This window comes from Lagenorhynchus albirostris, chromosome 16 (assembly GCF_949774975.1).
Source record: "Lagenorhynchus albirostris chromosome 16, mLagAlb1.1, whole genome shotgun sequence".
NCBI lineage: Eukaryota > Metazoa > Chordata > Mammalia > Artiodactyla > Delphinidae > Lagenorhynchus > Lagenorhynchus albirostris.
This window is the reverse complement of record NC_083110.1, coordinates 24,044,542-24,067,811: the sequence shown is the minus strand read 5'-3', so window position 1 is coordinate 24,067,811 and position 23,270 is coordinate 24,044,542. Positions and strand designations below refer to the sequence as shown.

The window sequence follows — 23,270 nt, the reverse complement described above, 5'->3', positions numbered from 1 at the left end:
AATAAAATTTAATTTCATATGTGCGGGAACCCCACAAACACGAGAGGGTCAGAGACAGAGAGGTAAAATGAGGTGTATACACCATGCTGAGCTAAGAAATGGGATAGGGGCCTGGGGCTTCCAAGGACAGGAGGGTCATCCACAGGCAGATAAGAAGAGCAGATTTTTCCGTAATTAGGTGTCTGCTCTGCCGTATAGATGGGGTCACTTAGATAAAATTTGTTCCTGGTAATAACACCTTTTCTGGGAAAAATCCCCCATTTAAATTCTTCTAGGTAGTTAAGGGAGAGGCAGTAATTCCTCTTGAGCCCACAGGCTCTCCATTGCCTTTAGCCGAAAGAATCCACATGCCAAAGTACAACATCTCAGAGACCTGTTCTGAAACCCTACATATCTAACATTGAAAAACCTGTCTGTGAGTCATGGGGAGAAGGGATTGTGGATATGAAATGCTAAGAGGAAAAGTCAGGACCCAGAATGAAGTTACACGCTGGCCCAGCCACGAAAATACTATGAACGTCATTTAAGAGACAGCGTGGGTCAAGTGGTGAGTTTGAGTTTTGACTGTGAGAGCTTAGAAAAAGTAGATAACCTTTTTGAGTACGGATTCTCAACTGAAAAATGGTACTAATAATAGAAAATGGTACTTCATAGAAAAAAGGTGCGGTTGACTTCTTCATTTAGGTATTCTTTGATGACCTCTCCATTCCCTTCCGTCTCCTTATCCTCCTCCCATGCTCCTTCAATCCTTTCGTCCTCCACACTCCACCCACCTCCCAGCCTTCCTTTTGCGCAGGCGCCCTGTGCGGCGCTGAGTCAGGCTGCGGGGAGAATTCGGGCCGCCCGGCCGGGCCAGAGCTTGCGCCTGCGCGGTGGGCGGCTTTGGGGCGGGGCACGTTTATATTCGCTGAGGATCAGCTGACGCTGTGCATTGCAGACTGCGGAGTCAGGAGGCGTCATGTACTCCTTCTTGGTTCTGGGCAGCCTCCTGGGCGCGGGTAAGCCCTGGGACCCCCAACCTGGGGAAGGGGACCCCGCAGGACGCAGCCCGCTAGTCCCGGAGCGGGTTGTACCGGGCCTCGCCCCTTTGCTCCCCGTAAGGATTAGTGAGGGGCGCGCACTGCGCAGGCGCCTGCGCAGAGCCGGGTACCTGCTGGGCGGCGGAGGGGCTGCTGGAGGCGGGAGGCGGTTGGTAGCCTGGCTGCCTAGGGGCTGGGGTCGGGCTTGTGTGCGAGGCGGGCGGGGCCGGGGAAGTAGCGTCTCCTTCACGGCCTGAGTTGGCGGACTGGGGCTCCCTTAAGCTGCCCGTCCAGCTCTCGGGGTGGGCCTGTAGGGTGACCCCTCCTGCAGCTGTGTCGTGCTTGTGCTGGACGCACGTCATGGAGATGGACTGGAGCCCCAACTTCTGGATAGACTTTGGCCCTTGGCCTCACTTGCCCCAGTTTTTAAGAGTATTGAAGTTGCAGAAAGCACCTAAGTATATCTTCCGTATTGATGTTTATCTTTGCATATATATTTACTCTTGATCCTACATCTTGAAGATGATACGGGGTTTTTGTGGTCCTGATGAGTTTGCAATGGAGCCCTCATTTCATCTTGCATGGCCATTGGCAGGTTTTGGCAGTGGCCTTTATTTTGGGGAAAATCTAAGTACCTGAGAAGTTGTGGTCCTGAAATAGTACTGACGGTTGTTAAAATCATCGCAGGTTATGTAGCCAATGCTTGGGAACCAGCTGTACTGCCTTCCTGGAATTAGAAGGGGTCCCGTGCCCTTCCCATGTTATCGAGACCAGCCCTCCTTCATTAACCTTCATTAACCTCATCTAAATCATCATGGTAAAGGGAAAGGAGTGAGGTTGATTGACTTGGAGCCAGATTTTAATTTAAATACACAGAGGATCCCAAATCTGGATGTTTTCAGATAATAGCCCACTGAGGGCAATAAACCTGATCTTCAGGCCCGTCCTCAGTTTCTGTTTCTAGTTAACTGTAATCTAAGGGCTAGCTTCCATTCTAACTCATGCAGCAATCCAAATTTTAATAGACAGTAATGTAATGGATGACAGAGTTGATGGGAATCAAATAAGATATTTATAGGTGAGATAGATTTAAGGTGTTTTTCTCATGTTAGCTTTCAGCAACTTCCATGAATGTGTCTTAACCTTAAACCAAGCTCCTAAACTTGCTTTACTTGTGGATTATGAAAGGCAGTCAGCTTGTAAAGAAAGATTTTTGGTTTTACAGTCACCAAAGAAACTTTCTTGCTGGGGTTGATACTGCTTTTATTCCATAGTCAGTATGATAAACTAATGCTAGTCTCTAAATTTTCTATACTGATTGAAAACGAGTTTTTTGTTTTTCAGTATCAAACTGTTCTTACTGGCAGTGAATCACTCCTCACGAGACCCTTAAGGGTTCTGAATCACTCAACCCACACAAAAAGGACTAAATTGTTTGTTTGGAAATGTAAAATCCTCCTCTGGTATATATGGGAGTATGGCTAACCAGACTGTTAAGTTAAACTAGATACCCTTTTCCCTGAACACTTGGGTAAATAGGAGTGTGTAATAATGGCCTTGTTCTAATCTTGCTGCCCAGCCTTTAGGATTATGCCAAGGTCATGCTCTGAACACAATGTATGAATGCCTGCTTGCCTTGACAGCTCTGGCCCCAGTGTAGCTTTTTGGAAATGTATTCCTAAAATTTTTAATATTGATAGTGAGCTTGTTAATGAAGGTGTCTGGTGACGGCAGCCGTCATCTGCTCCCTGAGAGCTTAGAACTTGCTGTTCCAGTGGAGGCAGAGAGTGTCATCCTGAATCTGGAGAGGCTCTATGCTTTGTGTTTTAATGATGTCCTGGTGGTAGAGACTTTTGCTCTTGAGTTATTTTCCTACTCATCCAGTTGCCCCTCCTTTTTCTCCACCTGGAAAAGAAATGGCAGTGATGGTGTACTGAGAGAATTGGAGAGTATCTCCTCTAACCTCTTAGGAGTGAAGACACTGAGGCCCCCCCAGAAATGGCTCCCCCAAATCGTAGGCCATTTACGGGGGAAGTCAGAATCAGAACCCAGGACTTCTGACAGTGCTTGTTCTTTATCCTTCCATCAACACCAAGCGCTTAACTTTACAAACTTATGGGGCTGTAATTTACATACAGAAAACATGCACCTGTTAAGTGTACAGATTGAGGTATTCCTGCAGAGTGAACGAGCCCACTGTAAGCAGCCCCCAAGGTAAAGGAGGAGCATCCAGAAGCCCCTGTGCCTCCCCATCCACTTACCCTCTCTCACTTGCCCCAAAGGAAACCGCTTTGTTAGCTTCTAGCTCTGTAAATGTAAGAACCTAATTACTGTTTTTGAGCTTTTTATAAATGGGATCGTATAGTAAGGACATACTGTTGGGTGATTCCTCTAGTGGAAAAAGGCAGGCCCAGTGTTAATGAGGTGGTCAGTATAAAACAAGTGGCTTGGTGCCTGGGATATGGTACCTCTTCCCTGAAACTTAGCTGCCCCTGTTACTGCCACCTGTGTAGAGGCTAACCAGCTGAATAGTGTTTACCCGCCACTGAGGCAGGTAGCTCTCTAGGGATGCTAGAATGTGTTATGTACAAATATATATACTCATTTGATAGCTTATTTTTATTAAGATGCAAGACATGAACGTATAGCACAGCCTGCTGAATGTCAACAACTCCAGTTCTCACCTGCCAGGAATTTGGATAATTCCCCTGTTTATCAATTTTTAGTCAATAATCAACTTTACTCTGAAAATAACAAGGATTTGGTAAGTGGTTTAATTACATTTAACAAGGTGTATCCAATACCTCCTACGACAGTTGAAGCGTATTAGATCAGGTGGTCAGGATTTTTCTAGATGGGGAAGGAGAACTTGCTCCTCCATTTTCTTGGGCTCTGAAGCTGGAATGGCTGGGCTGTGGCTTAACTGAATGGGGATGAGGAAGGGCGACAGGGTGTTGCTGGCTGGGGAAAGTACCTAATAAGGCACGGGAAGCTCTCAGGGCCAAGACCATGCCACTTGGGCAAGTGTGCACTGCAGCTTCTGGAAGCAGTCTTCTAGCTTGGGCATTCTAGGTCCTCTAAGCCTTGCTTCCGCCACCAGTTATTTGCTTCTGCCTCCTGGAAGGAGGGTCTGGATTTTCCTGCCCTGCCTGTTTTTTTTTTTTTTTTTTTAAATCATTTTAAAACTGATGGTAAATACAGTGATTGGGATGAACAGTTTGACTGTTGGCGAAAGCACTCATTGCTTTACTTTTGTTACGTGAAGTTCCAGAAAATAACCTGAATTATGGCCTTGGGTAATGGTCTATGCACTGAAAAATAACCTGTCAAAATTCCATGTTTTCTTGCGGAATTTGTAATTCTTTATGATGGGAGTGAGATGATACTGTAGAATAGAAGTTTAACTTTATCACATCATTGACTGACCTTGGGCAATTTTCTTCAACTGTGCTTCCTCATCTGTACAATGGGATTAATAATGTGATGCTTTAATAACTTACTGTACGACAAGGCATAGGTAAATAAGTACTATAGGGTTTGTTGTTAAACCACAAAAAAACAATACTATGTTTGTTAATGTCCTTGTCCCACCAGCACAAGGACAAAATCAGTCTCTGCTCTAGATTTTGTGATGTCTCCTGCCTTCTTTCATTTCATGGGATGTTGTAAATTTAACAACAAACAAAATTAAATTGACTTGTAAATATGTTATGTTGGACGTAATTACCAGATCAGAAAACAAACTAGGGTAGGTAGTCAGCCATTAGGAGGGAGGTGGGAAAGAATTTGGCTAGGCAGCCAAACTCTTGGTTTATACATCAGTTTTTAACAGAACAGCCCAGCACATCAGGGCTGGTTCCTGGTAACCTGACTACTCAGATTCTAGGCTGGTTGTCCCTAACCATGGTACCTGGGGTAAGTCTGTTCTCCACTCCCCGCCCCAGTCTGGTTTCCCCATCCCTCAATGGCGGTGAACTGTTCAGATAATAACTGCACACAGTAAACAAGTTCCATCGGTGTAATAGTGCATAGAGTAAAAAGTATGTTTCCCTCCCACCACTGTCCCCTGGGCCTTTCCCAGAGGCAGCCTGGTACCAGCTCCTTTAGGAGCCTTCTGGAGCTACCTATAGGTGGCTGTGTGTATGATTTCCCCTTCTGTTTTTCTTTTTAACACAAACACATATTACACTGTTTCGCTCCTTGCTCTTTTTTAAAATTGTGGAACATTCTAGACATCCGGAAAAGTGGAAGAGTAATGATAATGAACACCTATGTATATAACACTCTAGTTAAGATGTAGAACAACCCGCTGCCTTCCACAGATAACCACCTTCCTGGCCTTGGTGTTTATCATCCCCCTGCAGGTCTGTCTTTATACTTTCATACATATATGTGTGATCTTCAGCGGTATGTGTAGTATTGTTCTGGATTTTTTTTTTTTTAACCTTTTTGGCCGCACTGCGTGGCATGCGGAACTTCCCCGACCAGGGGTTGAACCTCGACCCCCTGCGGTGGAAGCGACAGTCTTAACCACTAGACCACCAGGGAAGTCCTGTTTTGGATATTTTAAACGTTTTATGAATAATATATATTCTTGGGTTAGTAATTTTTTTTTTATTTTGCTAGTGAGGTTCATTCATTTTGAAAATGTTTAGATCTGTTTCATTCATTTTCACTACAGTACAGTATTACATTTATATCATACTTATTCTCCATTCTGTTGATAGACATTTAGATTATTTCCAGTTGTTTTATTGTTCTGTTACAAACTGCTTCTATAAATACTCTGGTGCACATGAACAGACATTTCCTTAGAGGATATACCTAGGAACAGAATTGCTGAGTTGTGGAGTATATCTGTTTTCACCTTAATTAGAAATCGCTGAATTACTCTCTGAAATGATTTTAGGAATTTCTGTTCCCACAGAATATGCGGTTTTTAGTTGCAGTATTAACATGTGATGTCAAACTTGAAATTTTGCCATGATAAAAGGGTGAGGTGGTTTTCATTTGCATTTCTCCTTTTATTTGTATCTTTAGAGGTTATTTCATGCTAATACAGATAGATCTATACTACTGCCTTTCTAAAAAAACATAAATTTTGGAATAATCTTAGATTTACAGGCAAGTTGCCAAGCTAGTACAGTGAGTTTCTATATACCCTGCACCCAAACTTCCCTTACTGTTAACATCTTATATAACCGCTGTACATTTGTCAAAAGTAAGAAATTAACCTTACTGTTCACTAGACTGCACACTATATTTGGATTTTACCAATTTTCCTAGTAATCTCTTGTTTCTGTTCCAGGAGTGGATCCAGAGTACCACATTGCACTTAAGTTGTCCTATCTTCTTAATCACCTTCTACCTCCCAGCTGTTAAAAAAAATAGCTGCAGAGTATTTTATTGTATGGATGTGTCAATTTAGTTAAACCTGTTGATGGACATCTGTGTCACAGAAAAAGTGAGGTGGATTCTAATGACACTTCCAAATTTTAAAATTAAATTCTGGCCACATTTGGATAGATACTGCTTTTGAAAAGAAATTCTTTACATGACAGGAAACTACGTAAATAAGATTGAAGGAGATGTTATAGAAAGTTCTTTTGGCCAGTCTTAGTGGCGTCACTTATTATAGTAAAAAAAAAAAACAACTCCTTTAACAGCTGTGCTGGAATGCTGTCTCCATGTGCAGGCACTGATGCCAGAGGGTCATGTGGCTCTTCCTGTCTCACTAGGAGTAAAACCTAAGGTTTATTCTGCAAGGTCATGTCATCTGGCCCTCGGCTGCTGTTCAGAGTTCTTCCTCTCCCATCAGGTCAGGGCTGCTTACTTATTGTTGCCCATTTTGTGTTCTACCTATTTGGGTCATCTTCCTTTCCAGGTAATCATGTAGTTTACTCTCTGCCCAGGTGTTGCCTTACCAGAGTTGCGCCCTGCTCTGTCTGAAATGTCCATGTCTTGCTCTTCCTTGGCTTCATTTTTCTTCGTAGCACTTGGCACTGCCGGGCATCATATGATGTGTTTTTTTTTTTTTTTTTTGCGGTACGCGGGCCTCTCACTGTTGCGGCCTCTCCCGTTGCGGAGCACAGCCTCCGGACGCGCAGGCTCAGTGGCCATGGCTCACGGGCCCCGCCGCTCCGCGGCATGTGCGATCTTCCCGGACCGGGGCACGAACCCGCGTCCCCTGTGTCGGCAGGTGGACTCTCAACCACTGTGCCACCAGGGAAGCCCCATATGATGTGTTTTTATTTGTTGTCGTGGTCACTGACTGGATCTGCAGCACGTACAACAGTGTTTGGCCTGTAATAGGTGCTCAGTCCTGCTGAACCGTGGTGTGAGCTGTAGCAAGAGGACTTAAGCTCAGTAACTGCTGGTGGGTCGGTGTGCATGAAACTTAAATGCTGGTAGTGCCAGACCTTTATCACGATTAAACAAAGCATTTTCTTTTATTAACTGAAACGAATTTTACGGAATTGTGTTTAGGAGTTTGCAAATCAAGAGTGACTTTGGACTCAAGTGAAGTGTTGGCTTTTAATAATAGTTCGTGTCCAGGTTAGAGCCAATCCCCCCCACCCCCACCCCGAGCCTTTTGGAGAGGATTTTATGTAGGGGTTAGGGACACAGGACCCTGACATAACTAAGATATCCCTGGGGGCCCTGATTTGAGGTAAATCTGAAAAGGGAACCAGCTATAATCTGAGGAGTTGTTTCCCCTCTTTTTAGTTCCAGAACTTAGTTGTTTTTAAACGTTTAACCCAGTGGTTCTCAAACTTTTTGGTCTCAGGATCCCTGTATACTCCTGAGTCATTGAGAGACCCCAAAGAGCTTTTGTTAATCTGGGTTATATCTGTGATATTTACCATCTTATAAATGAAGCTGACAAAATTTTAAAAATAATCCTTAAAAAAAATAAATCCGTTACATGTTAACGTATCGTGATTATAATGAAAAATAGCTGTTTTCCTAAACATAAACCTATTTAGTGAGAAGAACAACTTATTTTACATTTTTGCAATCTTTTTGACACCTGGCTGGATTTTCAGCTGCCTCTGCATTCAGTCTTTTGCACTGTCGCATGTCATATGCTTCCAGAAAAATTCCACTGCTCAGTTTTGAGTGAATGAGTGAAAAGGGCAGCTAACATCTTCATATTACTATTATGAGAATTTTGACTTCATGGATCCCCTAAAAGAATCTCTGAGACCCTCAGTGTTCTGTGGGCCACGCTTTGAGTGTGAACTACCCGTGTAGCTGATTTGCAGGAACTGCAGACATCATAGTAGGTGACACTTCCTGAGAGTTCATTGTGTGCCCAGCACTGTTCTAAGTGCTTTTTGCTTAACATTTTATCCTCATAGCAGCCCTCTCAGGTGAGAGCAACTAAATCAGAATGCTGGGGACATTCTAATATCCTGCCCTAATCCATGCTGTGGTCTGAATTTTAGATTTCAGCATTTCCAATGAAGGTGGTATTCCTTTTAAGTATTAAGTACTCAAAAGTGACATTTATAGTAGACACACTTGCATGTATCTGAAACTTTTTACTTAATAAACAATCACGTGCGATGAGCCCAGAACACTGAATTTCCTTATTAGTGGGTTTGCATGAAATCTTTTTTTTTTTTATGCATATTATTGTCTTCTTCAAGGGTGCAGAGACCACCCAGCCGGTTAGCAGGGATGGGATAGAGCCTGGGCCGGCTTCTGGCTGGCTGGCTGGCTGAATTGATTTCTGGGCTGTACCCTAGGCCGAGTGTAGAACCATACAGATGTGCCTTTGACCTCTGCCAGTACCCATTCACCTGGCTGGACCTTGGGCATTTCTGTCAGGGGCTTCTTCATGGTCCAGTTGTCGAGTAATATTATCTAAGGTGATTTAAGTTTATGTCTGATCATCACCTGATAGGTTGACACTTTGGAAGAAGAGCTTTGCTGACAGGAGTTTATATTGGACTGGAGTGCCCCTTTTTTCTTTTTTTAATTAATATTTTTTATTGGAGTATAGTTGATTTACAGTGTTGTGTTAGGACTAGAGTGCTCTTTCTTTAAATATATATTTATTTATTTTAATTTTGGGTCTTCGTGCAGACTTTCTCTAGTTGCAGCAAGTGGGGGCTACTCTTCGTTGCAGTGCGTGGGCTTCTCATTGCAGTGGCTTCTCTTGTTGCGGAGCACGGTCTCTAGGCACACGGGCTTGCGTAGTTGTGGCATGCGGGCTCAGTAGCTGTGGCACGTGGGCTCTAGAGCGCAGGCTCAGTAGTTGTGGCACACGGGCTTAGTTGCTCCACGGCATGTGGGATCTTCCCGGACCACGGATCAAACCTGTGTCCCCTGCATTGGCAGGGGGATTCTTTTTTTTTTTTTTTTTTTTGCAGTACGCGGGCCTCACCCTGTTGTGGCCTCTACCGTTGCAGAGCACAGGCTCCAGACGTGCAGGCTCAGCAGCCATGGCTCACAGGCCCAGCCGCTCCGCGGCATGTGGGATCTTCCCGGACTGGGGTATGAACCCGTGTCCCCTGTATCGGCAGGTGGACTCTCAACCACTGCGCCACCACGGAAGCCCTGAAAATTCTATCTTAACTGGTGTTGGTACCTCAGGGTCAGGGTCTCAGCCCTGTACTGCAGGGCTCCACTGTGGCCTTTGCTCATGGACTGAGGCCAGGAACCAAGGAGGAAGGGAGTTTTTATTGTCACTCATTTTCTGAAAGTGATGACATTTGGTTTGTAGACTTTGGTCCCATATCTGTGGCTAAGCATATGACCCCAAGCCTTCTCAGCCACCCAGGTGGTTCTATGGAGGGATGAGCCTGTGGTTGGGCTTCCTACCAGAGCATGTGACCAGGCAGCTGAGGGCTCTGGCTGGCAGTGAACTTCCTCAAGGCTGTGACTCCAGGTAGGGGTGGAAGAGGGCCCATGAGGGTGGGTGCAGGTCACAGCTCCTTCTGGGCCCCTCTGAGTATGACTTTTCCTTCTGTCTTTGTGCTTTCCTGAATTTTCTTAATTGTAGGCAGTGAACATACGTGGTTTGGTAATCAGGAAAAAAAAGCCTGTTATTATTTTTAAATTTTTTAAAATTATTTTTTAAAATTAATTTTTTTTTTTTTTTTGCGATACACGGGCCTCTCACTGTTGTGGCCTCCCCCGTTGCGGACCACAGGCTCCGGACGCACAGACTCAGCGGCCATGGCCCATGGGCCCAGCTGCTCCGCGGCATGTGGGATCTTCCCGGACTGGGGCACGAACCCGTGTCCCCTGCATCGGCAGGCGCACTCTCAACCACTACGCCACCAGGGAAGCCCGGGAGTGCTCTTGAATGAACTAGATAGGAATTTCTCTTCCCAAAATCAATTATGATAAATTGAATCGTTCTTTTACAATCTAAGAAGATCACACAGCCTTGCCCCTCAGTGTGTGTTATCACACAAGGCAGTGTACCTGAGGATTCTGTTGCTTTCTTCATGTGGATTGATTTCTTGTCCTAGAATGATCTGGCTTGTGAGGAAAATTAAAAAGCAAGGGGGCAGTGCGAGAGGAGAAGCAGGGAAGAAAGAAGCTTTGTCTTAAGTAACAGAAATAATAGCTTATCTGAGCCAGAGGTGATGGGATGTCAGCCTAGCAGCTTGAAAGCTTTATTGCCACAGATTCCTTCTGTGATAAGAGGACTATTTGGACCTTACTTCCTCCAGATCAAGGCAGGCTGCCTCTAAGCGTATGCCATTCAGAATGATTAAATGGGCAGTATTTTTATTCTGCTCTGCAGAATGTTTTCCAAAAGCAAGATCCTCTAAAGAAGGGACAAGTGCTCTTTGTCATCGAAGGTATTTGTGACACCAGCTGTTTCATCGAGTAGTCAGTGTTGAGTGCATTGTGTTATCTCCTGCTCTTAGGGAATCTAAGTGCACAAATTCTCCTGAGAAATGTCTGAATGCGGGGGACCTGAGGTAGATACTGCCTCTCCTGGGGTTCCTCTCTCTTGGTTTCCTAGCAACCGGCTTGTTGCCATGGCAATGCATTACCCAGGCAGCAGATCCACTGCCCTGTGGAATGTGTACTCTGATTGTTGAGATTGGGAGGCTGCTTGCATTTTCTGTTACCCCTTTTTTTTTTTTGATAATTAGACTCGAACGGTATTTAGCATATGTTAACTGAAATATTTAAAAGGAATAAAAAAGATTTTATATGGCTAAAGTAATAAGACTGATTGTTTTAACAAATAGGGCATAAAACACACATTCTAAGAATGATTATCCCTTTCATTCTGAGGTGGTTTTTGAAAATCTTTGTTAATTATATGGTGTACATGGACTTTTAAATATCGCAGTGGAGGTAGACCTTAGTAAAGACTTGTCATTTGGAGACGATTTTGGTGAGTGAGGTAGATGATTAAGCTGGTATTATAGTTAGGCTTAGGTTTGACTGCAGACAGCAGAGACCTAGAATAATGGTGCCTTAATTATGATTGAACTGTTCCCATCTATCATAGCGAGTTCAGGAGCCAGGCAATCTAGGGCTAGCATAGTGGTTCTACTTCCAAAAGAATTCGGAGACCCAGGCTCTTCTAGCTCAGTGCTCTGCATCATTGAGGTCTAGGCCCTTTCTTCATGGCCCATCATGGCTGCCAAAGTTCCAGCCATCACTTGTCTTTAAAAGTGCAATAATGTCTACTAACATCCCATCAGCCAGAATGTGGTTTCATGGCCAGACCCTGCTACAAGGGGGACTGGGAAATGTGGTTTTAAATTTTGGCAGCTGTGTGTGTAGCTAAGAATTTGTGGTTCTGTTCCTTTGAAAGGAGTGGAGAATAGATATAGGGAGCAACTTGTGGTCTGTGCCACACTGGGCGATAATTGTTCCCTAAAGCAGGTTGTAAGGTTTAACTATTTTTTCTGATTTTTAAAAGTAACATGAGAAAAAATTAATTTATGCTAGTATACAAAAATTAGAATGTGAACACCTCCCTTTGTCATCCTTTCCCTCGAGTCCACCATTAACAAGCCAGTGTACAATTAACTGAGCTTCATAAGTACCAGGCACTCTTAGTGCTTTCTGTGCCTTCTTATTAATCTTCACAGAATTCCTGAGAAGAGGGCACTCTTTTTTTAAAGGAAGTTATTTAATTAATTAATTAATTAATTTATGGCTGCGTTGGGTCTTCGTTGCGGTGCGCGGGCTTCTCATTGCAGCGGCTTCTCTTGTTGCGGACCATGGGCTCTAGGTGCGCGGGCTTCAGTAGCTGTGGCTCACGAGCTCTAGAGCGCAGGCTCAGTAGCCATGGCCCATGGGCTTAGTTGCTCCGCGGCATGTGGGATCTTCCCAGACCAGGGCTCGAACCTGTGTCCCCTGCGTTGGCAGGCGGATTCTTAACCACTGAGCCACCAGGGAAGCCCCAAGGGCACTCTTATTTTCCATATTTTGCAGATAATTGCAGCGTTAGTAAGTTGTCTGAGGCTTGGCTTTAGTAGACAGCAGAGCAGGAATTTCGTCAGGTCTGTCTACCCCCAACACTCAGGGCAGTGATCATGTTGCCATACTGCCTCTGTGCCCTTCCAGAGAAGGAGAGGTTTTTGAGGGGGTTTTTCTAAAAAGTGGGTTCCAAAAATATTTTCAACAGTGGCAACTTTCTTGGGATTGGAGGGCCAATCAGCCCAATGACGTGAATTACTGAAAGCTTTTCACTGGTGGTGGTACTGGTGCTTCGCTGGGCGCCTCTCATTTTTGCCCACGCAGGGCTTCTTGTTTAGCTCCTAGCTACACAGGATCGACTCCTGGGCTCATTACAGTGGGGCCTGTGCTTCACTCTCCTGGTGATTTCTGGGTCTTGAATTTAGCAACCAACAACTTCTGAGGTTGCTGGGAAACAGCTCTCTAGGTCTTTGAGCTGCCAGTTAATGACCTGATTAAATGTAGAGAAAGCAAATAGAACATCCTTGATTCAGCTATTTGTGGAACACCTATTCTGGGCAAGATAGTAGATGTGAAAAAGGTCTTCCAGTTGCTCCTGTGGATAATAATAGTAATAGTGCTCACTGGACTTTTGTAGCATGCCAGCACTGCACTGTTTTACAGTCGGTTAATTTTTACAAATCCCTTGGAGTAGGTACTAGTAATAGGCCCATTTTGCAGATTGGAAGACCAAAGTCTGAAGGTCACATGACTAGAAGTGGTAGAGCCATGATCTGAACCTTCACTGTCTGATTTCAGAGGCAGTCTGGTAGGGGAGTCAAGATAATGTGGGTAAATTAAGATACCAGAGAGAGAGATGATGGTTGAGAGACTAATACTCTGGCCGTTGAAAGTGCATAGTTACGTCGTCTCTTTTCTCAAAACAATCCAGTGATCAATGGCTTCATCCTCATTTTACAGATGGAAAACAAGCTGAGAAGGATGGCGATTTGTTTAGGGTCATTTGGACAGGACTTGCAGGCAGATCTTATTTTCTTTTCAGTATACCGTGTTTGAAAAACATTTAACTTGTTAGATGGTGGGTAAGTTGCCTTAGAAGCCTCGCTCTAAACTTGGGGTTTAGCCCCTTCTCACTTAAGAAGTCATCGTAAGAGCAGCTAAAACACACACGGCTGTGGTGAGCTCTCCCTCCTTCCCTCCCTCCCAGGCTCACTGAGGATTTTTGGTCAGAGTCTAGGGCGGCCACCAAGCCCATGACGGATCCAGCTCATGGCAGCTGTTCTCAAGACAGTAAAATTCCACTACAGCCTGTCTTTGATAAGTGACCTACATGTGGAGTGGTTTAGAGCACATCTGCTTATTTTCTTCTAAGCCTAGGAGTAAGAAGGGAACAGAGCCCCCACCCCTTTCCTAAGGAAATAACCACTGAAGTCTTAAAAAAACAAAAAACACACCTGAAACCCTGTCCTCATAAAATGAAACTTGGTTGTGGGGTTTTAGTGTCTCTGAAGTGATCATTTCTCTGACTCCAGCCCGCCAGCATTTGTCACTGAGGGCTCGAATGCCAGGCCCTTGAACTAAGAAGTGTAGTGCTCGCCTTACCCTGAGCAGTGATCCTTCTTAATAGGACAAATTTAATCAGAAATCTCCAGGGTGTCAGGCAGACGTTCTAAGAACTGTCTTAGAGTTCAGCCTGTTGCCTCAGGGAAGGAAGTTGGTTTTTGGGGGCAGTGTGGGAAGATGAAAATAGAGATGAAAGCTTTGCTGGGAAGATGTTTTGAGAAATAACTCATGAGAATGTAGGTTAGGGTAATTTTCATATTGGTTATGTGTGAATACTGAAAATGTCATTTGCCTCATTATTCTAACAGTGAAGACTTTTGTAGCCCCTAGAGGTCTTCTAGCCCCGCTCACCACTCAGGATCCCTCTGACACAGAATCCGTCTAGGTTGGGCATTGCGTTTCTGCTTGGTTGCTCCCACTCTTGTAGAGGTCATCACATAACAAGCCAACTCATTCCCTTTTTTTTTTTTTTTAAGCATCAGTTTAATGGTTAGAGGACAGTTCAGGCTTCAGAGTGAGAACTCTGACTTCAAGTTGAGACTCTGCACTTATTAGTTAGAACCTGCTTAATCTCTCACAGGTTTCCTTAATTTTTTTCTTTCTTCTGGCTGTGCCGTGTGGCATGTGGGACCCTAATTCCCTACCAGGGATCAAACCCCGCGTCCCCTGCAGTGGGAACGTGGGGTCTTAACCCCTGGACCACCAGGGAAGTCTGCGATTCCCCTTTTATAGCCTGTGGGTGTTAAGTGTGTTCCTTACCTTGAGCTGTGGTCTGCTTCCCTTCACCTCTACCCAACTGCTCTGAGGTCTGGGATCGGAAGCCACCACCCAGAGCAGATCCATCCCCATGTCAGAGGTGGAAGGTGTCCTTCACCTGTGAAGATAACTGTGCTTATCCCGGAAGCCTTCTGTCTCCCAGCTAAACACCTGCAGTCTCCTAAGGGCCTCGCCTTCCGACCTGCGCTTGTCACTGTCCCACGGGAAGCAGGGTGCGCAGGTGTGCTCTGCCTGCCCGTGTCCACTCACGCCGCAGCTTCTGAGCCCCACCTCTGTCCTTGTGCTGTTGGCTTTTGCTGCCCTGCTTTTTCTTTCAGCCCAACAGACTTCACATTTAAATTTAACCCGGAGAGTTTCATTTTCCCAGCTGTCGTCTTCAGCCCTTGCTGTCCCTGCTCCCTGCTCAGCCTTTTTGGGATGAGCCTTCCACTCCATTTAGGTGCCCGTCATCTGGATCTCCCCACCTCCCCCTCGTTTCTGCCACATCACAACTGGGTGACACTAACACGAGCTGTCGCCCACAGCATGGACCATGGGCGACACTCATCACAAGGGATGAGTGCCTGGTGGGGCCTTTCCCAGTGGGCCTGAGGTCTGCTGGAGCGCCGCTCCTGAAAAGACAAAAGTGTTCTTTCCCTTCAGCAAAGATCACTGCTCTCCCTCAGAATGTTCAGGAATCCCCCTCCCCCCGCCCCGCCCCACCAGTCTTTCAGCTGCCTTCTTTCAGGTGCCAATTCAATTTTCATTTTGAAGAAGCCACCTCCGGCTCCCCGGAACAGTTGGGCATTCTCCTTGCAGCTCCGTGTTTCTGCTAACGCAGCACCATTATTCCTGTGTCTGTCCCTCCCACCTGAAAGCACTGCTTGTCGCGGTCAATGGAGTTGATAATTGCGTCTTCATCTTAGTTGTTTTCCCACTTCTGTGGAGAAAAACCATGCTTACCCCGAGAGCTTTCAGTCCCCAGCTGGAGTCCCTGGACAGGTGTTGAGAACCCCCTGAAGTGGTGTGAGGGTGTTGTGTATTAGTATGTTTTCTGAGGAAGGGATCTATGTTCCAAACGTGTTCTGACCCACTGTTTGATTCCCTCTCAGGAGACCGGCTCCCGAAATAAGCCCCTGAACCTCTCAGCAGGTCGCGCACTTGGCATCACCAGGCTTGTTTCAGCCTCATTACCAACCCTGAGGACACGCAGTTGTTTCGGGTCATCTTAGGAAATCGCACCACAGACCATTTTAATAACGTGCACCTTTATAAATTTGGCTTTAGTTTGGAGGTAAATGGGGAGGTCTTGGTGAGAACTGAGTTTCTGGGAGCTGGGACTTCAGTTTTCATTTCTTAGTGTCCCTGAAGTCCGTTTTAGGCTTGGACTGGGTGACCTCTCAGGTCTGCCAGATTGGCCACCAGGCATATATTTTACCTCTAGTTCTGAGGTGGGGGCTTGTTACCATTCAGCGACTGTTAGGACTGGGAAATGACCTTGGGTTCTGCAGTAGCTGGACCAATTTCAGATAGAAGGGGCTACTTTTTTAGTCCAGAATAGCCTGGCCAAAACAAGTAACAAGTCTTTATAGCAGGTGATTACTATTTCAAGTTCCTAGGGGGAGTAAACAAGTTACAAAGTATTCTTGCAGCTTGGGCCTGTGATAGTGCATTGTGTTCGGGGAAACCTGATAGATTTTGGTCAGTTAAAGCCGGTTCCTGGCTGGAAGTTTGGAGAAAATCCCTAGACTGAGTATTTGTAAGGATGGAGAGTGGTGGTCAGGCCTTGTGCAGGGAGCCCTGCTTTTATCTGCCGAGGTCCATCCTTCCGGCGTCATGGTGTATCTCTGTATGTTCCTTTGCCTAGAGACTCATTTTGTAGCCTCCTGTTCATAATTCGAGCTCCTAATTCAGATGTAGAAGCAGGCGATGTACTTAGTGGGTACTGTTCAGGGGAACTGGGAGGCCAGTGCCTGAGAGGAGCGTGGGAAGCGCTGGTGGGAGCTGCCAGGTCTGGGGCTGGCTCTGTGACCCCCTCACTCCTCAGAGCCCTTACCCTCGTGACGGGACTCCTGCTCCCCTCTGACCTCCCGGGACCTACGGCTGAAGGCCGCAGCCTAGCTTGGCTGTGTTATGGTTAACCATCTGGGGAGTGTGGTACTGTTTTGAATCGGGCACATGTTTACCCACAGAGACCAGATCAAACCAACAGCTTTTGGAATGTGGCCAGTTCTGTTGAGTTCATGAACTGGTTGTGGGTTGTGATTTTTTTTGCTCCCCAAAGGGCAGAGAAGGCTGTAATCTGGGCAGATTAAGAATTCATTTGGTGGTGTCTGAAGGGGCGCAGATCATCTGGCTTGAGCTTTCTGGGGACCTGTGACTCCATGTCTGCATGAACAGTTTGTCGAACTATAGCTAGTCTTGAATAGCTAGTAAAGTAATAACAGTATTTCCTTTCCTTCCTTCTAGTTTTTTTTTTTTTTTTTTTTTTTTTTGCGGTACACGGGCCTCTCACTGTTGTGGCCTCTCCCGTTGCGGAGCACAGGCTCCGGATGCGCAGGCTCAGCGGCCATGGCTCACAGGCCCAGCCACTCCGCGGCATGTGGGATCTTCCCGGACCGGGTTACGAACCCGTGTCCCCTGCATCGGCGGGCGGACTCTCAACCACTGCGCCGCCCTCCATGTGTTGTAGCCCATGATGTGTGTGTGTGTGTGTGTGTGTGTGTGTGTGTGTGAGTGAGAGCGAGAGAGAGCGAGAGAGCGAGCGAGAGCGAGAGCGAGAGAGAGAGAGAGAGAGAGAGAGAGAGAGATGTCTATAGAATTACTGTGTCCTCTCTTGGTTTACAAGGTGAAGCAACATGCAGCATGACTCCTGCGGTTCTAAATCTGTTTCTACGTGGCTGTGGGGTTTTCTTCTCAGACCCAAGCCAAATGTTTTCTGTTTACAGTAGAAGTTACTTCAACCCTCCTGTGATAGCTGCTGTGCAGTCATACGTCTGCATGTGGCCCGGTGTAATCTGTTGCTTCCTAGTGAGGTGTGAATGTGAGAGTTTTCTTCCCAGTTTTTAGTTCCAGAATCAAGGAATACCATAGTTCTCTCAGGGCAGTTTATAAAATATTCTTTAAAATTACACACAAGCAACATGACATGGGGAATTTAAAAAAGTAATTTAGCCAACCATCTTGTTTTATTTTCTGATTTTTGTACAACCCCAATTTCATATTCTTGAATATTTTTCTGTTTGACGTACATCATTTTTATAAGTATATTTAGCAACTGCATAATATTTTTTTTTATAAATTTATTTATTTAGTTTTGGCTGTGTTGGTTCTCGTTGCTGCGCATGGGCTTTCCTCTAGTTGCGGTGAGCGGGGGCTACCCTTCGTTGCAGTGCACGCGCTTCTCACTGCGGTGGCTTCTCTTGCTGCGGAGCATGGGCTCTAGGGGCATGGGTTTCAGTAGTTGCAGCACACAGGCTCAGTAGTTGTGGCTTGTGGGCTCTAGAGTGCGGGCTCAGTAGTTGTGGCACACGGGCTTAAATCCTCCATGGCATGTGGGATCTTCCCAGACTAGGGATCGAACCCGTGTCCCCTGCATTGACAGGCAGATTCTTAATCACTGAGCCACCAGGGAAGCCCCTGCATAATATTTTGGTGAGAATGTTACTAGTTTTTTCCCTCTAGTTTTGACCATTCAGGTTACATCTGCCTTTTTTTTAATGTCGTGAATTTGACTTTATATATATATATATATATACACACTTAGGCATATTGTATTTTACCTCTTGAATTACTGGATTTCCCTAACATGTTTTATTAGAAGTGGATTTTTGAAGAGGGATTTTTTTCCCCTCAGTTCTTGAAATATATTAATATATTTTGAGAAGTACTTACTAGTCACACTGCTGTCAGCCTTATAAGAATGCATCTTTTTCCACAAATTTATCACTATTTGGTGGTAAGGTATTTTGTTTTTGTTTTCCGTTGGCTATTATTTTAACTTTAAAAATATGGTACCTTCTTGCTTCAACCTGCATTTCTTTGGTTCCAGGTGACTTGAACCTTTCTTCTGTTTTTTTTTTCCCTAATCCCATTTCTGTGGTTGTGACTTCCGCCTGAGTCCTTTCCTTGTTACACCATAGATGAAACTCTGTGTGTGCAATTGGTTTCGAATGGACATACCTACACTTTGTGATATCCAGGCTATGTAGTTTTGTTTTTTTGCTAGCAAACTTGTTTATGTGCAGAAACTCACCCAGTTGATTATAAAAGGTCTCTTCTACTAGAACAACATTAAAAGCCATTGTTTTATGTAATGAGGATATGACTCTTTGTGTTCTCATTACAATTTTTTTTTTTTTTTTTCTGTATGTGGGCTTCTCACTGTTGCGGCCCCGCCCGCTGTGGAGCACGGGCTCCGGATGCTCAGGCTTAGCGGCCATGGCTCATGGGCCCAGCCGCTCCGCTGCATGTGGGATCTTCCCGGACTGGGGCACGAACCCGTGTCCCCTGCATCGGCAGGCGGACTCTCTACCACTGCGCCACCAGGGAAGCCCTCATTACAATTTTTTTAACTTTGGCCATTTTTCATTTCTACAGAAGTTAAAATCTTCTATTTTTAAACCTGCCAGTCTTTCCTCTTGTGATTTTTTTCATTACTTCATGGAAATTTAAGATGGTAAAGATTAAAAGGACTGATCTGTCTGATACTGTTTAAAAATAGTGTGAGAGGAAAACGGTGAACCAGGTAGATTAGTCCCTCTCAGCCCTGTGACATGTGATGTGACAACGCAGCTCCTTGGCTCTGTGGCTCGTGTCTCATACAGCTGGTGAGGGGCCAGCCTAGTGTCCCGCAAAATGCCAAGGCCCCTGATGCTGGGGAAGCAAGTGAGGTGGGCCTGGTACGTGGGAATGGGCCGCATCCTCACACTGATTCTGCTTGCAGCTCTCGCCAGCCCCGTCCTGGGCCTGAGAGAATGTACCCGAGGCTCGGCCGTGTGGTGCCAGAACGTGAAGACGGCGTCTGACTGCGGGGCCGTGCAGCACTGCCTGCAGACCGTCTGGAACAAGCCGGCCGTGGTGAGTGCCTCCGACGGCTGGGCCTCTGTGTCCTCTGTAACTGCTGCCCTTTACGGAGCGCTCTCTCCTGCTTCCTTTTGTTTGTTCTTCCTGGTGAACCTGAGACCTGTTCGTGGGTGGGGGTACCCATGCGGAGGAGTGGCGGGCTGGAGCGGGGAGGCTCCATTCCCCCAAGGCCGCCCAGTGTCCTGGTGGCACAGATAGGGGGAGGTCCTGCCTGTCCTCCGCCGCGTGCCCCATGCTGCCCTCCAGATGCAGTTCCCACCTCTCTACCCCACATAAGGGACCGGCAGGTGCAGCTCCCATTCCCAGGACAGGGCACACGGGTACAGCTCTGTCCTTGGTCACTCACTCGAAGTAGATGCTAAGCTTTTGAAATCCTTTCTCCCCTTTTTTGGTATTTTTTGTCTTTTAAACAGGCAGATCACTGATTCAGACCCTAGAGCTTGGTAGCTATCTAAAATTTTATTTCCAACTATAGCCAGACTGGAAAAGATGCCACTGATTTTTCATCTAAACAGTGATAAATATAGCACATTAATATGGGGAATACTCTTAAGATGACAGACCTCAAGTGCACACTCCACGCAACCTGAGTCCTCAGGAGACGCCCGAGCTCTGCTGGCTGGGCCAGGGGACTACAGGAAGTGCTGTTTGTTTGCTCTGGGATGTGCTTCAGCCTGTGGTACAAGGCAGGTTTGATTGTGTGGAGCTTGAGGTCTAAAACTTGTCGCTGGCCACTAGTACTCCTTCAGTAAGAGAAGAAGAATTAATTCAGTAACACTGCTTTTTTAGTTTTCTGAATTCACTGTCTTAAACCACTCTCTGTGGCCAAAATTACTTTCAGATTTGGTTTCTAATTTGCTTCTGATCTTGTTTTTAATACTGCTTCCTCTTTTGAAATTTAATATATCACGGGGGCAGTTTAGATCTTTCTCTCTTGACAGGACACTCTCGTGGATACCGGAACCTCTCGGGCATCATGCACAAATTCACGATATCATAAGTTCACGATACTGAAAAAAAGGCACATGTAACCTGAGTGGCCGCATGCACAGTATTAGCCTGATTAGGTCCGAAGGTTCAAGGCGGTTTCTCTAAATGCAGCTAAATTCACAGGTGTTCCTTAATCTCACCCAGATGTGTTAGTTCCTTCTTCATGGGTTGAAAATTGGTTGACATAAAGAAGGGAGCGCCCCAAGAGCTTTGAGGACTGGCTAGAATTTCCGTGGTCCTGGGCCATGTAGGGATGCCAGTCTTGTCTAGAAGACTCGCGTCATGTCTCTGAGCTCTGCAATGGTGACGTGCGGCCTTCACTGGCACACAGCACTGCCCAGGAGGTGGAAGGCAGACAGAGCGCCGGCAGCAGTGCTGGTGGGAGTGCGCAGAGGTCTGACTGGGCCTTGTTTCACTGCCCGCACCCCTCTTACTCTGTGATGTTCCGTCACGTTACCGATTTTCTCTGATTTCTGCTGCCCTGAGTTCCAGCTGATTTTTGAGCCTCAGTTTCTTCACAGAGCTGTTGTGAGCATGAATGCGAAATGTAGCCTGTGCCGTGTGCACTGAGCAAGGCGCTGAGGGGTGTAGAGGGTACAGGAGAAGGGTTTCTATCCTGCAGAAGCACAGCGTAGTGTGATCAGCCACATCTAAGCCTCCCCCGCGGTGTCCAGTGCTTCTCACCTAGGTTGGGGGACCGGGATGTGCCCGTGTGTCAGAGATGGCCATGGTTAGATGAAACAGGAAAACGGCCATGGCAGTTTTCAGCTGTGTGCGGTGTGAGTTATGTCCTACGAATACAGAGCTCTCTCCCTCGTGTTCCTTCCTCTTAGAAATCCCTTCCCTGCGACATATGCAAAGACGTCATCACTGCAGCCGGTGACATGTTGAAAGACAACGCCACTGAGGTGAGCCGCCACCAGGGTGTGTGACTGCGTGTGAGTGGTGGCCGTGTGGCCACATGCATCGGTTCCGTACAGAGCTGTGACTGAGGGCGTCCAGCGAGGAATGGTCTAGGCTCAGGTCGGAAATAACTGTCCTGTGGGCCACAGACTGCTTCCGTCATGTAATGTCCCTCACCCCCATCCTTTAAAAATGTAAGAACCATTCTTACCCACAGGCTGTACAAAAACGGGCCGCGGGCCCTAGTTTGCTGACTCCTGGGCTAGGCGTCAAATGCCCGAGGTTGATCGGGACTTTGTATCATATGCCGTTAACCTTTAGGTCCATTTTTGGTGACTTGTGCTCAGAATTCCCTGCACCAGTGAGACCGCAGGTCAGAGGATCTTCGTTCTGAATACGGCTCGCTTTTTGCCTCACTGACCTGGCAGGGCCACGGCTCCACACTAGCCCTCTCCCAGGTCCTCTTCCCCGAGGGCCACTGTTTCTAGCCTTCACGTTTCTGGAGTTGTGGAGGGCCTCTTGCTTTCAGCCCGTTTGTGGAGAAGAAGTCCATCCTGGTCCGACCCTTGCCTCTGTCCTCTCTAGCAAGAGATCCTCGTGTACTTGGAGAGGACCTGCGACTGGCTGCCCAAGCCGAACATGTCTGCCTCCTGCAAGGAGATCGTCGACTCCTACCTCCCGGTCATCCTGGACATGATTAAAGGACAAATGGTACGTGATGGAGAATAGATAGACTCTTCCTTCCAGGCACCTCTGGGGCCCGGGGGAGGTTCCAGACCAGATTACAGTGACTAAAACGGAAAGTCCGTTCATAGACTGGGATTTCGTCAGCAGATCTTTTGTACAGTTTTCGTCCAGAATGGCTTTGGCACAGCAGACCACTCTGCTTGTAACGTTCAAGGGTTGGGGAGGGTATGGGAAATGGGAACTCATAGAATTAGTGAAGGAATGTAAACTGGTATAAGAGTTATAGGTGCTGACTTGGTAACTCATGTCAGCTACAAGGATGCTTGACTTTCATTCAGTAAGTATCTGTTACGCATAAACCATGTGCCAGAGGTTGGGTTTTCAGCAAGGAACAAGGAGCCAGGTTTGTGGAATTTGGAAGGACCCTAAAAACCTCCAGTGGGGCAGGAGTGTCCTGAGATGGGACCAAGGTTTTGGTGAGGAAAGCAGGGGTCACATCACGCAAGACCTTTCAGGCTGTGTTTCAGGATTGTTGGTGCAGCGGGGAGGTCTTGGAGGGTTTCACGGGGAGAGGTGAGATGGCCCCTTTTCAAAGGGGTTGGTCTGGTCTGGGTCCCACCAATTGGGAGTTGCAAGAGGGGAAGCTGGCAGGACGGTCAGGTGTGAGATCTGATGGGGACAGTGGAGGCGGACAGCTGCACGTGGTCTTAGTGGATAAACGGACTGGACTTGCTGGTGGAGGGGAGGAGTTAGGCATGTCTTCCATGTTTGTGGCTGGCACCCCCGGGAGGACAGTGGTGGAACCATTTGTCATAATGGAGCCGTGGGGCTGGCCAAGCAGGTCGGGCGGTTTGGTTTGAG

The 23,270-nt window shown here is 46.5% G+C and overlaps 1 protein-coding gene across 1 annotated transcript in view; it reads left to right on the top strand.

Moving 5' to 3' along the window:
* The first annotated feature begins 876 nt into the window (after positions 1 to 876).
* PSAP (prosaposin) overlaps positions 877 to 23,270 on the top strand; it is a 33,774-nt gene continuing 11,380 nt past the window's right edge. The window contains exons 1-4 of the mRNA XM_060125514.1: positions 877 to 998; positions 19,690 to 19,823; positions 21,653 to 21,727; positions 22,308 to 22,433. Coding sequence (XP_059981497.1) covers positions 959 to 998; positions 19,690 to 19,823; positions 21,653 to 21,727; positions 22,308 to 22,433 — 375 coding nt within the window. The 5' untranslated portion in view covers positions 877 to 958. The remainder of the gene's footprint in view (positions 999 to 19,689; positions 19,824 to 21,652; positions 21,728 to 22,307; positions 22,434 to 23,270) is intronic.